Source organism: Babesia bovis (genome assembly GCF_000165395.2).
Source record: "Babesia bovis T2Bo chromosome 4 map unlocalized Chr4_1, whole genome shotgun sequence".
Classification (NCBI taxonomy): Eukaryota; Apicomplexa; class Aconoidasida; order Piroplasmida; family Babesiidae; genus Babesia; species Babesia bovis.
In genome coordinates, this window is record NW_026261571.1 from 1264449 (window position 1) to 1276939 (window position 12491).

The 12491-nt window shown below is 38.5% G+C and overlaps 7 protein-coding genes across 7 annotated transcripts; 2 read left to right on the forward strand and 5 right to left on the reverse strand.

Annotated features, from left to right (window-relative positions):
* Positions 1–161: 161 nt before the first annotated feature.
* BBOV_IV009640 (SNF2 (DNA repair and recombination) N-terminal domain family protein) lies at positions 162–2931 on the reverse strand. The gene is made up of 6 exons (XM_001610836.2): positions 2851–2931; positions 2747–2785; positions 2592–2710; positions 2233–2547; positions 853–2198; positions 162–818 (listed from the first exon to the last, which is right to left on the reverse strand). Exons 1-6 carry the CDS (start codon positions 2886–2888, stop codon positions 201–203), a joined length of 2475 nt encoding a protein of 824 aa, XP_001610886.1. The 5' UTR covers positions 2889–2931; the 3' UTR covers positions 162–200.
* Positions 2932–3052: 121 nt separating this feature from the next.
* On the reverse strand, positions 3053–4304 carry BBOV_IV009650 (putative ubiquitin-conjugating enzyme E2 5 subunit). The gene is made up of 5 exons (XM_001610837.2): positions 4062–4304; positions 3942–4021; positions 3736–3903; positions 3570–3698; positions 3053–3397 (listed from the first exon to the last, which is right to left on the reverse strand). Exons 1-5 carry the CDS (start codon positions 4112–4114, stop codon positions 3252–3254), a joined length of 576 nt encoding a protein of 191 aa, XP_001610887.1. The 5' UTR covers positions 4115–4304; the 3' UTR covers positions 3053–3251.
* Positions 4305–4844: 540 nt separating this feature from the next.
* On the reverse strand, positions 4845–6750 carry BBOV_IV009660 (Eukaryotic aspartyl protease family protein). Its single transcript, XM_051767662.1, has 7 exons — positions 6458–6750; positions 5394–6248; positions 5332–5357; positions 5191–5296; positions 5051–5157; positions 4978–5010; positions 4845–4941 (listed from the first exon to the last, which is right to left on the reverse strand). Exons 1-7 carry the CDS (start codon positions 6741–6743, stop codon positions 4858–4860), a joined length of 1497 nt encoding a protein of 498 aa, XP_051623331.1. The 5' UTR covers positions 6744–6750; the 3' UTR covers positions 4845–4857.
* Positions 6751–7286: 536 nt separating this feature from the next.
* BBOV_IV009670 (uncharacterized protein) lies at positions 7287–8306 on the forward strand. Its single transcript, XM_001610839.2, has one exon. The coding sequence runs from the start codon at positions 7334–7336 to the stop codon at positions 8267–8269; it is 936 nt and encodes a 311-aa protein (XP_001610889.1). The 5' UTR covers positions 7287–7333; the 3' UTR covers positions 8270–8306.
* A 58-nt stretch (positions 8307–8364) lies between these two features.
* Positions 8365–10437, forward strand: BBOV_IV009680 (uncharacterized protein). The gene has a single exon (XM_001610840.2). The coding sequence runs from the start codon at positions 8421–8423 to the stop codon at positions 10398–10400; it is 1980 nt and encodes a 659-aa protein (XP_001610890.1). The 5' UTR covers positions 8365–8420; the 3' UTR covers positions 10401–10437.
* BBOV_IV009690 (putative mitochondrial import inner membrane translocase TIM9 subunit) lies at positions 10397–10677 on the reverse strand (the record flags this gene model as incomplete). The annotated part of the gene is made up of 1 exon (XM_001610841.1): positions 10397–10677. The coding sequence occupies exon 1, from the start codon at positions 10673–10675 to the stop codon at positions 10397–10399; it is 279 nt and encodes a 92-aa protein (XP_001610891.1). The 5' UTR covers positions 10676–10677.
* A 101-nt stretch (positions 10678–10778) lies between these two features.
* Positions 10779–12417, reverse strand: BBOV_IV009700 (putative integral membrane protein). Its single transcript, XM_001610842.2, has 6 exons — positions 12321–12417; positions 12102–12198; positions 11277–12066; positions 11172–11241; positions 10890–11137; positions 10779–10855 (listed from the first exon to the last, which is right to left on the reverse strand). Exons 1-6 carry the CDS (start codon positions 12407–12409, stop codon positions 10791–10793), a joined length of 1359 nt encoding a protein of 452 aa, XP_001610892.2. The 5' UTR covers positions 12410–12417; the 3' UTR covers positions 10779–10790.
* Between the last annotated feature and the right edge of the window lie 74 nt (positions 12418–12491).

Below are 12491 nucleotides of genomic sequence, written 5' to 3' on the forward strand. Positions count from 1 at the left end.
CAGTTTGTATTCTGGATATAATCTTCGTTGTGAGAGAACAGTTTTGCAAATAATACTCCATGAATGTTGCGGTAACTTCATTGGTTTCCTTTTGTTATTTTACGTGTGTTAGGAAAATATATTTAATCATTGAAAAATATTATGCGATATAATGCATAACGAATGAACGCATTTATGTTTGATATAAACACTAAGCGGACTTAGGACATATCATCTGATTCCTCAGCTGACATTTCATCCTGGAACTCCTCTTCTTCATCTTCCATATCATCTACAAGAAAGCCATCGTCTGAATCCATGGATTCTTCATCGTCAGCTGAAGTATCAATTTTCCGTTTCTGCGAAGCCTTTTTATTATTGGTTGTCGCATTTCGTTTATTTTCTTGAGAATTTGACTCTTTCAAGGGTTGAGGTTTAACAGCTGGTTCTGTATTTACAGGCCGTTGTTGAGGTGTTTGCGATTCTTTAAACTCCACTAGGCAGCTCATGACAAATGAGACCGGTGTATATCCTTCATCTGTTTGCACGGGTGGATTATTTTCAAAAATTGCGCTCTTAAGGCATGGATCTGGCAGTGTGTTTAAATCTGTATGGTGAGCCCATGTCAGCAGATCGTCTTCTACGAAATCTGCTGTTTGTGGTACATGACCTGTGGTTTCGTTACACCTTGTGCATGACAAAGAGTCATGTGTATCCGATATTGTGTCCTCTTTAAATTCGAAAAGATTTCTGAGGTATTCGCCGCTAAGGCTGTCCTTTATTTCATTTTCACCATCTGTCACTAACATGGCACTTAGTCCATCTTTACATATTTGGCGCTGTGAAGAGTTATATATGTGTAATGTTACGTACCTGGTATATTTTTTCTTCTATAGTTCCAGTGCTAAAGAATCTGTATATGTAGCATGTTTTTCGTTGGCCATCACGCCACACTCTGGCTAATGCTTGTTTATCGTTGGCTGGATTCCAATCCGGGTCAAAAAGCACTAGCCTATTTGCTCCGATAAGATTGATACCACATCCTCCAGCTTTTGAACTTAGCAGAAAAGCGAAGCTATGTGAGTTCGGGTCATTGAATGTAGTAACAAGTTTATGGCGTTTTTTGATCGATAGTGTACCATCCAATCTGACGCAGGGGTAATTGCACTGTTTGCACATCCTTTCAAATACATCCAATGTTTGCGTATAGTTGCTGATTATAACAATTCTATCCGATGTTGTCCTCCGTATGTTGTGTAGTAACCTGAATAGCACTAATGTTTTAGCAGAGAGCTCCGGATAACATGATCTGTTCTTTTGCAATGTGTTGTAGTTTGCATGAATCTCCTTGATCAATTCATCGGCTTTTGTTGGTTTTTTAGATGGTGACGGTTTAATCAACCCTGGGTGGTTACATACCTTCATTAAAGAAAGGATAACACCCAGTGATTTTGTCATTACTACTTCTCCACTGTTAATCAACTTCCTGCAGGACGCTGAATTTGTATAGCTGGTGTATATGATCTTTTGGGTTTCCGTCAGATTGCAGAAGACGTTCATATTGATCTTCGGTGGCAGTACTTTGCTTAGTAGCGTGTTTGTACGTCGCAGAACAAATTGGTTAGTAATATACGATAAATCAGCAAGTCGCTCTGCAGCTATCTCTTGTTGCGCTTTAGTAGCATCAGGCTCCCTACCTAACAAGATTGGGTTAGCATAGTGCTTTCTGAAATTTGAAATATCACCCAATACGTTTGGGTTACACAGAGACACCAATGCGTAGAACTCGTTTAAATCATTTTGTATTGGTGTTCCACTTAACATTAACCTCATTTTAGCTGGTAGATTTTGTATAGCCACGGATGTCAACGTTTTATCATTTTTGAGTCTGTGGGCTTCATCGCATATGACTAGGTCTATAGGCACTCCTTCTAGTTTCTTGGCATGTAGTCTGAATGTCTCATAAGATGATATAATCACATTCGACTGGCGATCATATTTGAATCCTGTAAATTTCGATACCACTTTTTCCTTTACCCCTTCCGCTACTGCGGTACAGGGACATTTGCCTTTAAGCCATTTTTTGATTTCACTTTCCCAGTTATTTACTAAACTGGCTGGGCATACAATAGCACATTTTCTTGCGGCCGGTTTGCCATTAAGTCCATTGTTGAGTAGAGTCCACATGACCGTGATACTTTGCAATGTCTTTCCCAGACCTGTGGATATTAACAATGTGAGAGCGACACATACCCATATCATCTGCCAGAATGCATCCCTGGCCATTAAATTCTTTCAGGCCCATTAAACAGTCAAATACAAACTGAACACCCTGCCTTTGATGGTCTCTTAAAAATCTGGATAGCATGGGATCAACTTCAATTTTAACTTGTACTTCAGCATCTTCTGGTGATGTATATAATACTAATGGATTTACAGGTGGTAGCGATGAATCATCAGCCTCTGTTGGTTTGGCTGCTCCAACTGGCGAATGTAATAAATTTAACGGTCTTCCAAGGTTGCGTATCCTACATCCTAGTGTTTTTCTCTTTGCCAATTCACTGACTCCTGTATTGAGTGTAAGATCTATTGTGTAACAACATTAGACATACCTGGTAAATGCCCTTCTACTGGACTTTTGAAAGGTTGAAATACCGTAACAGGCCCGGAATCAACATGAAGCATAGAAAAGAATGGGACTCGAATCAAACACACTTGCGGTTGATTTTGCCTACAGATTTACTATGTTGAGCGGCGTGTAACATACCTCTCCGGTGGTACTTGCATTGAGTACTTCGATGCAATCCTGAGTGTGTATATAACGACATCAACGCAATATAATCCACTATGTAGATAATAATATAAGCTTACCCGGATTTCTCCAGATCTCCATAATTAATGCGCATCATTTTTGCAAATGATTATCAACGGCAGCTGTGTTAATCGAGTGATTGTCTAGTTAACTCTAGCCAAATTATGTGTAAGACTAGTCATTATTTATAAACTACATATATTGAGACTTTAATGTACGACGGGGCAATCAGTGTTTTTATGCCATTATATTTTCTATTATATGTTGCTATTAGACGTTTTCTCGATTTGCGCAACATACACTAGAACGTGTAACTCGTCTTTGCGTTATACAGCACTCGTTTAAACGAGGCACTTCGTTCATCCTTTTAATGCGATTAATCATCAATACAATGTAGTTTAGCATCGCAACAACTTGATACGATTGTACACACCTTTGGGTATGTCACAATATATGTGTGTCAGAAGTTTTCATAATCCTCTTCATCCAGATCACTTGTTATATCATCAACATCTGATATAATGGCATCAACTTCTTCATCATCCTTGAACACGTTAACTCGCTGTTTTTCCCACCTTTCCTTACTGGCGTGTTGTTTGACATGTTCTGTTAATTATTATTGAATAAGAACGCCTTAATAAAACTAAAACACAACATATAGATTATATAGGCATTATATATCACAAAAGAATTAAAATCTATGAACCATGATAACAAAAAGGTGGTATGGCGCAAGATACCTTCCCGTGCTGATATATACTATACCTAGCGAACGTACCTCTTACTTTCTTTTCATAAGTAGGTTTATCTAGCATTAGTAATCTTGCGGCCTCGTTATTCAATGGATCACTAGGGTTGGGATATGTAAGGAGTTGCGGGAGAAAGGTATCAAACACGTTTACAAGACCTGGATATGTTCAGCTAACATCATGTGTTAAACCAACTGTATATTGGTGTCCATGTTTCATTTATAACATTGAGACAAACCGATCCACTAGTTTCATCAACATTTGGGTGTAGCATTTTATTTAAAAAGCCTATTGACGGTGATGCGAATGGATAATCTTCTGGTAAGGTGACTTTTACCTTCCAGACTCCATCTTCGTATATAGCTACAATATGTTGACATGTCACGTGCTGAACTACTTACTGCCGATTGGTCCGTGAAATGTTACATTGAACTCCGTCATGTTACCATTGATAAGTTCTAAATCGTAACCCGCCATTAACCTAGAATAGTTATATAGACAAGAATTTTAATGACACTTACAGCTTTGTAAAGTCGTTTTGCTTTCGCACATTCGATATGCTAACGTTGTTCATCGTGGTTAATATACGGCATATTGATGATTTGCGTTGTTATATTTTAAAGAGGTTTACATGCGCCACACGTTAACACGTAGCTGCCGTGGCCATACGTCATATGACAGATTTGTCAATATATATCTTTTGAAGCTGTTTTGTGTAAAAATCTGATTTTTCACTAATGCACATAACCTTGTATATATCTACTTTTAGTGAACTTGTTGTAGATATGAGCGTGTGTATGATTGTGTATATATGCAAGCTTTGTGATAAGTATGCCTTCTATAAATTATAGTACGTTATTGAAACATGTGTTGCCGAATGTCTGTGACCATATCACGGCCCCAGAGTCGTCGCCATTGCGCCGATATTAAACCACTGTTGCACAATGTGTCGATGATTGTAAGCTATTAATCACATATGGCAGCTGAAAAATGTAAAAAATCTGTTAATCAGAACATTAATCTATGCTTATCACTATGGTCCTTGTTGTCACAGGATGATACTAATCAAAAGCAACCATTTAAATGTTATCAAGCTTGTTCGATAATATATTTTTGTTGTGTCTTTATGTTAATTATTATATTTCATTTTCATATATTGCTTATAATGTTTACGTCATGTTCTCTTAATGGCAGCCGACAATGATGAGAAGATCTAAAGTATGAAATCTAAAATTGCAACTCTTTACCATGGATAAATAACTACAAATGCTATATTATATTAGAGTACCTAGAGTTTTGGTGCTGCAATGTTGCGATTCAATCTATATCTTGTTTACTTGGTGTGAATCCGATTTGTCTCTGATCATAGTCGAATACGGTGTAGTATTTCCTCAGGAACACCTGTGTATCATTTATATGTACATGCGGTATCCTTACTTCACCGAATGTCCATGCATTTAATTGTAATTCCTGTTTCATTGCGTTATTTTTTGTTCATGTTCAACCTTACCTCTGCTTGGTAATCAACAGTTATAGCCAGCGTGCATCTTTTCTGGCCGTCTTCATCCACAAACTTCAGTATGTAATCATTTGGCTCAAGTTCAACTTGAACCATTCCTGTGTATATTTAACAATTCAACTGGAACATACCATTTTGTGCGATACCTTTACCTTCAAATGTAAAAACCAGTGTTGGAAGATTATTTACTTGATCACAGTCATTTACATTAAGGCTTGTGATTAAGTTTTTCATATTCTGCGGCGTTATGTGAAAAGCACTTACGATCATACCTGAGGAGCATATATTAGAAATGTGCCTGAAAGAAACTGTGACAGCTACTCTCCCAACATACCCGTATCAATAATTACTTTAGTATCATCCAATCTGTTATGAAATACAGTTTCAATAAATTCCTCTTGCGATATATCAGATGAATCCTCTGATGTTGTACTGACAGTGGTGTGCCTTGTATTGTCATTTGCGATATAAGGATCCTTATCATCCGTATCTAATACAGGATCATTTTGCTGCACATCGGCATTGTTAGATGTAGGAGATAAGTTCTCTGAAGTTGGACATTTTGTCGTGGATAACCGGATATTTTTATTGTTTTTGTACCCAGACTCTTTTAATCCAACAGACAGCAGGTTTACTGCCCAGTAGCTCCCTTTCGAAGCCACAGGTGCCCATTGAAATACATCTCCAGGTGATTTTTTGTACTCATTTTTGTAGCCACCAAATGTTACACTACCTCCATTTTTTGTCACATAGTAGGCAAATTGGTTTCTAAAATTTGGGTACATTAGCTCGTCATCTTGTATCGACTGTAGCAGCGGTTTGGAACCACGTGATATTTGATCATCTGTGATAAAACCCAGACCTAATATTCCATCCCATGGCAAATCCATTAGTATAGGGATATCTATATGTGTAGCCAAGCCTACGTTTGCGTTTTTGACAGTTATACCATTCAACAGGTTAACATCTGATATGCCATCTATGGCTTTCATCTCTCCAGTGAGATACTTCACTATAATGGGTATGTAATTACCATGTACATCGTGTTTGGGGAACCAAGATCCTTCTCGGGTTAATCTTTTGCGACTTAAACATGCTGACGATTGGCAAAGTTCATCTGGAACCCACAATTCCGAGGAACCTGTGTCGAAAAGTACTTTGAATCTATCTTCCTCATCTTCTACATTGCCTGTGCATTGTGAGTACTTATATACAAAATGCTTAATGTGGCACATTAATCACTTACAACATAGATTCCAGATCACATTAACGATCATACAAAATAAAATTAATACTTGTAGCTAATAAAAAGGAACCAATTACTGGTTAATAACTTCTCTATAACGCAAACAACACGTACAAGTTATAGCTTCACATACATCATTTGGTTAAACTTACCAATGATAATCTCACCGTAATATGTAGTCCACAATCTGTTACAACGTGATGCTGTAAGTGATATGGTACTTGATGACACTGCATCTACACCTAGTAGCTGTATGGCATCCCTAGTTATCTGTTCATTCATGTAGCTCCGTAGCAAGTCATCTTCTCGATATGTGTCGCTTTTTTTCAATTTAACTTCATATGTGTGTTTATTTGTTCCACGACCTTCAAGAGTTAGTGCCAAAGCAGTTCCCACGATGCTGAAAAGTGTACACACTAACTTCCAAATAGATTTCATGACGTTTTGAATGTACACATCAAGTGAATTCCTCGATGTGTAAACATATATCTGACATGTGCAGACAACGACATCACGACATCGGGTGTAACCACATACGTCACCTTGATTAATCTGTGTATTCCATTTAACATTTATGCATGAAACACACAGTTATCATATGAAATCTTTGTTAGAGTAATAATATATACCCGAGTTATAGTTGCGAACAGCGTTACTACTACACCTACACACAGTAGTTTTAACTGATGTAACTCAATGATAAAATGACTAACATACATAATAGACTAAACGCAAGACCGTTAGTTGCTAGCAAATGTTGAACGCAAAATAACTTTTTTATTACGTAGGCGTGTTGCGTATTTAACGTGATAAATATACCGGTTTTACTGAATAAATGATGCCTCATAGGTATAATTGGTATATATTGTATGTCAGTAAACCAATGTGTATACTCTCTCTAGTATCTATGATTAGCGTAACTGACTCCATGATACCTGTGGTATGTCGCCCGATTAATTAGTGTTCGATAAAGCCATGATAATTATTTACCGGTAAAAATCACATTTAAATTTTAACGTTAGATTGCCATGGCAAGGCCAACGTTGTACCGGCTCAACCGCGTAGCGAAGGAGGTTGGTGTCGATAAGAAGACGCGTAAGGAGATTTCCAAAGCATCTGGCAAGCCGGCATCTAAGCCCGTATCGATTATTCCTAAAGTGGGTGTAAGTGCTCTTGATAACGAGCATATAACTGTTACTGAGGAGTCAATAAAGAAGGCAGTGTCGGCCCTTAAAAAACGTGCTGAGGCTGAGCGTGAGAGCCGAACGTTAGATTTACTTGAAGATCCATCACGTTGCTACGTTCATTTGCAGATATTCTTGCATAAAGTTTTCCCTGAAACTCATATAAAACCGTTGAAAATACAGCTTCAGTATCCTATTTATCGTGGAAAGGATATATGTATCTTTGTGAAGGACCCTCAGAAAGAGTGGAAGAAGACCCTCGGCGATTTGAAAATCCGTGAGATACAGAAGGTAATTGGTGTGGAAAAGTTACGCAAGAAGTACAAGGAGTATAAGGATAGACGGCTTTTGGTGAATAGTTTCGACTTATTCTTGAGCGACCAAAGGGTCGCTCCATCATTACCCACATTGCTGGGTAAGATTTTCATTGAGAAGAAAAAGATGCCCATATCTTTGACACTAGGTCGTGGTAGTATGCGCGACCACATTGTATCGGCAATAAATTCTACTTTTTATAGGGTCGGTATTGGTAAATGCAGTAGTGTCAAGGTTGCCGTGTCATCGATGTCCGTTGATGAGGTTGTGGCTAATGTTCAAGACTGCATTGAAGCCATAAAGCGTTTTCATATGACAGATGCCACCTACAAGTCTAAGATATCTGGTATCTATATTAGCTGGGAGGGAGTGGATTCACTTTGTTTGTACAGTGAGGAGTTAGAGGCTGTTGAGGATATTATTAGTACACTTTCTAAAACAAAGGAAGCCACAGCTGAAGAATAGAACTATATCGTCTACCGGAATTACCTTGTGCACATAGTATATAGCTGTGTGTTCAAAAAACCATCAATCGCAACTCAAAAAGTGAGTGTATTACGCCGTAGAAGCTGTTTAGTACTTTGACACTAGATTAAGAAGTTATTTCTAATTCAAAATGGGTAATCAATCCCGTCCGGTATCTTCCTTGATACATGAGGCCTCTAGATTGGTTTCACGTATTGTTGAATCAAGCAAGCATGGCGAGTGTAGTATAACTCTTTGGCGTGATTATTCTAATGCTGTTGTTAATATCGCTAGTTTTATGGACATTAAGGATATCGTCAAAGTCTTGGATGCATATAGTTTTATGCGGTATAGGCATGTAAAACTACTTGATACGTTGGCTACACGTGTTTTCGAGTTGCTTTACAAGATGAATGGTACTGATATCGTTAGTGTATTAAGATCATATGCAATTCTGGAACATCGTAATGACTTTATGTTCCGTTTAATGCTACCCGAGGTATCGAAGCTTCTTGAGTTATTGTCACTGACGGACTTAAGTTCAATTTTTTATTCCTACTCTAGATTGGGCTACTATAATCACCATTTAACATCTTGTGTTGAAGCCGCCATTGTTGAAAATATCCAACATGTTCGTCCAAAGGAGCTATCGTACGTCCTTAATGGTTTGGGCAAATTACGTGTGCGTTGGAATAAACTTGAGACAGTTCTCGGGTGTCGTTTCTGCAGCATTGTGGATCTGTGCTCACATACAGATCTTGGTCTTATTGTGAATGCTCTTGGTAGGCTAGACTTTTGTGGTCAGCCACACTTATTCTCGGTTGTGGAGACTGAAATATATCGAAAGGCTGTGGAATTAAATTCGCAATCGATATCTTTAGTAGCTAATGCTATCTCGCGTCATAGCGATGCCGGGAAGCCGCTAGAGTTTATAGGACGTCATGTGAAGAAGCGTTTAAAGGAGTTTGATATTCATTCATTATGTTTGTTATCTGCTGCTTTTAGTCGTCGTGGAAATGTACGTGAGGATCTATTTGATTCTATGGCTGAGCGTGTTGGCTCTTTGTCTGTTCAGCTTTACCCGCGAGCTGTTGCTTCTCTTACATTTTCATATGCTCGTACAAAGCATCTCTATGGCCCCTTAATGTTATTTTCCGGTAAACACTTGGAGCGTTTTATGGACTTCTATACTTGTAATGAGGCAGCTATGGTCCTAAGAGCCCATAATCTGCTTAACATAAGGAATGAAGATATGCTATTGGCCTTAGCATCCAATATATGTAAATGCTATCCGGATATGGTTTTGGTCCGTGGTGACGACACAGTCCCAGAAGAACGCTTATCATACGCTATTGGTGTGCAATTTAATGATGTTTCAGATAATGAGTTCATATCCCAGGATCAGCACGTACAACCGAACGAACGTAAAGCAAGTGACACGACAAACGATCCAGATATGACCCATATAAACCACTTGGTTATAATTCCAACTGATATATTCTGTAATCAAGCTCGCTCAAAAAACTTTTTACAATCGGGATTGTTGCACTCACTACTATGGATAATACAGAGTTATGCTATGCACGGGGTGTGGAACGAAGGGGATGTAAAAGGAGCGTTACAACGCGTGGCCAATGAGGTTGCATGTCGGCAACATGAGCTAACTCCATTGGTGACGTGTCATTTGCTCTATGCTCTATCGAAATTGAACTATAGATTCGATGCTCTATTAGAGCTTCTGTTGCTCGAAATACGTGACCCGCGTATTAATAGTGTATTTGAACAGGATTACCTCAGAGTTGCATACAGTGCTATGCTTTCTTTTGGAATTGACCCCGAGAGCAATGGAATATACAGAATTGGAACCACTGAACTAAAATCGCTTATGGAGAGATGCAGAAATGACACTATGAAAGTCGTTAAATGTATAACTCACAAGGATAGGCAGCGTGATACAGCCAACATATTAAAAATTACTGTTCCTTTTGCCGATGATTCTTATGAACCAACTCATTTGAGCGACTCTCAAGTAACTTATGTCCACATACCTGTGTGCGTTGCAACATCTGTTAATGCAGGACGCCCGGCAAAAGATTTTGCCGATATGTTGAAGTATAATTTTGCGATTTAAGGCTTTTGCTGTTGCTTCTCTGCGAATCGTTGACCTATTCTCTGGGAAAATTCGAAGAACATCTTAACGCAGGATTCCACGCACGCGTTCTCACGTTTGTCGAGTTCCTTGCTTCTAAATGAACTGATACATTCATTAAAACACTTTTCAACCATTCCATTGTATGTTTCTAGCGTATCACGGTACTGTAGTTCGTTAAGGTGGTCCATCACCTTGGAACGCTGTTCGGCGGTAAGATGGCTAAAGTCCGGATCAGAACTTTGTGTAGTAGCCATATTGCTAATAAATACACATGAATAATGGTTATATATTACATGTGTTATTATAGGCCTGCAACTTTTGCAAGTTATATGCCCGCCCTATATTATAGGCAGTGCAACGCCCTTATAACTAGACACCAGGGAATAGAATAACACACGGTAATAGCAGTATAATTGACGCCGTGTAGAAACACCCTGTATTTTATATGGATCCCTATGACTGACTAACCTGTTGCAAAGAAGCAGTAGTCTAAACCGCCGAAATTGCATAGATATCCACCAAGTATAGTGGAAACAAAAAGGATGACTCGCGATACGTGCTCAGATGCAATCCAGTAACCTTTACTGTTTTCGTTGCTATGCTTAAGCATAACAACCGCTGTTAATGCCAGAGGTGTGTTCTGGAATGTTGCTCTGATAACATACAAAAATAGCATTAAAGTTTTATCCCGCGACTTCACGAATGCATAGAGGCATCTGTTTATTGTTTATGATAGACCATATAACCTACATTAATGCAACTATCTTGGACCACAAAATTGTTATAAGGTGCCCGTGACGATGTGCCTGCTTGTCGATTACTGTGACGTGATTAGTAACTAGTACATGAACTTACTAAATAACAATCCAGCGGACGTGATAGGTATGCAAATATTGGCTAACCATACAAGGCGGTATTCAATTTGACACCGGATAACCATATAATGGAACAGGAATCTGATTGATAATCCCGCTCCAATAAGTGAGAGTGCGTTCATTGCGAACATGATATATGGTAAAATGCGATGTCTTTCGTTTGGAATTTGTAGGCCCATATCCGTGGACTCTACGTCAGAAACGGTATCAACAATTGATAAGTTCCCCTCGCTATCAGTTAACATGGGCGACACTCCATCGTCGCCGTGCGATATAGGTTTATTATTTACCTTTTGTAACTCGAACGTGTAGCCTACCCTCACGACGAATAGTGCGAACACCAGGAAATATGCCATTTCTGCATTCTTTAAACTGAATGGTACATTGTAATTCGCAAAGCTTGTATGCTGTAGTGTCGAGACCATGATTAGAGTTGCTGGACCGACAATGTTGCCTAATTTAGCAACTACTGACGATAGAGTCAGATAGTGGCTCATTTGTTTCTTTCCAATTGACGATACCAAAGTATCTGATATTGCGATTTCTTGTAAGGAATATATCACGTAATATATGCCGTGCCATGCGATATGAATCATCATGTTGTTTACACGTAACATCTTGATGAAGTATAAAAGCATCACAGTTAAGGCAACAGATGTGTATTGCGACACTAGATAAAAATGCTTATCCAAACGATAGTATGTAGCCGCCCAACCAAGCAAACCGCCAACGGCAGCACCGAGATGGTGTACTGCAGTTATCCAACTCAACTATAGAATTATATGTGACTACATTCTAAACCTACGAAAACACGATCGTTGAATATACTAAGTTGGCACATGTTGACAACCGTTGGGAAAATGATTGATTGAACCACATCGGTTAAGAAAATGATCTGCAATCTGCACAGTGATTAGTATAACATTCCATATGTTGGATAAAGCAATAAACGTTATTAAATCAATATCCAAACAGATATTGAACGTGAATGTAAACACATATAGTATATCTTAATACAACTTACACATTCATGGCATTAGGATGGACTTTCTTGACATCAGTAGGCATCTCATTGAACCACCAATAGAATCGCATTAACAAATTCAACATCATTCCGGGATAGCCAAGGAGTGCTAAAGAAATCCATATTAGAATCTCAATTACCAAGAATGGCAACATTATGTTTATAACATTA

Bases quoted from the DNA above. Each gene is read 5' to 3' on its own strand.
- BBOV_IV009640 (XM_001610836.2), bottom strand. From the start codon at position 2,888: ATGATGCGCATTAATTATGGAGATCTGGAGAAATCCGG. The intron at 2,786-2,850 runs GTAAGCTTATAT...ATACACACTCAG, and splicing joins GGAGATCTGGAGAAATCCGG to GATTGCATCGAAGTACTCAA. The intron at 2,548-2,591 runs GTATGTCTAATG...CACTCAATACAG, and splicing joins AGTAGAAGGGCATTTACCAG to GAGTCAGTGAATTGGCAAAG.
- BBOV_IV009650 (XM_001610837.2), bottom strand. From the start codon at position 4,114: ATGAACAACGTTAGCATATCGAATGTGCGAAAGCAAAACGACTTTACA. The intron at 4,022-4,061 runs GTAAGTGTCATT...TAACTATTCTAG, and splicing joins CAAAACGACTTTACAAAGCT to GTTAATGGCGGGTTACGATT. The intron at 3,398-3,569 runs GTACGTTCGCTA...AATAATTAACAG, and splicing joins TTATGAAAAGAAAGTAAGAG to AACATGTCAAACAACACGCC.
- BBOV_IV009660 (XM_051767662.1), bottom strand. From the start codon at position 6,743: ATGAAATCTATTTGGAAGTTAGTGTGTACACTTTTCAGCATCGTGGGA. The intron at 5,158-5,190 runs GTATGTTCCAGT...AAATATACACAG, and splicing joins TAAAGGTATCGCACAAAATG to GAATGGTTCAAGTTGAACTT. The intron at 5,011-5,050 runs GTAAGGTTGAAC...GCAATGAAACAG, and splicing joins CTGTTGATTACCAAGCAGAG to GAATTACAATTAAATGCATG.
- BBOV_IV009670 (XM_001610839.2), top strand. From the start codon at position 7,334: ATGGCAAGGCCAACGTTGTACCGGCTCAACCGCGTAGCGAAGGAGGTT.
- BBOV_IV009680 (XM_001610840.2), top strand. From the start codon at position 8,421: ATGGGTAATCAATCCCGTCCGGTATCTTCCTTGATACATGAGGCCTCT.
- BBOV_IV009700 (XM_001610842.2), bottom strand. From the start codon at position 12,409: ATGATGTTGAATTTGTTAATGCGATTCTATTGGTGGTTCAATGAGATG. The intron at 12,067-12,101 runs GTAGGTTTAGAA...ATAATTCTATAG, and splicing joins TATTCAACGATCGTGTTTTC to TTGAGTTGGATAACTGCAGT. The intron at 11,242-11,276 runs GTAAGTTCATGT...ATCACGTCACAG, and splicing joins GTCCGCTGGATTGTTATTTA to TAATCGACAAGCAGGCACAT.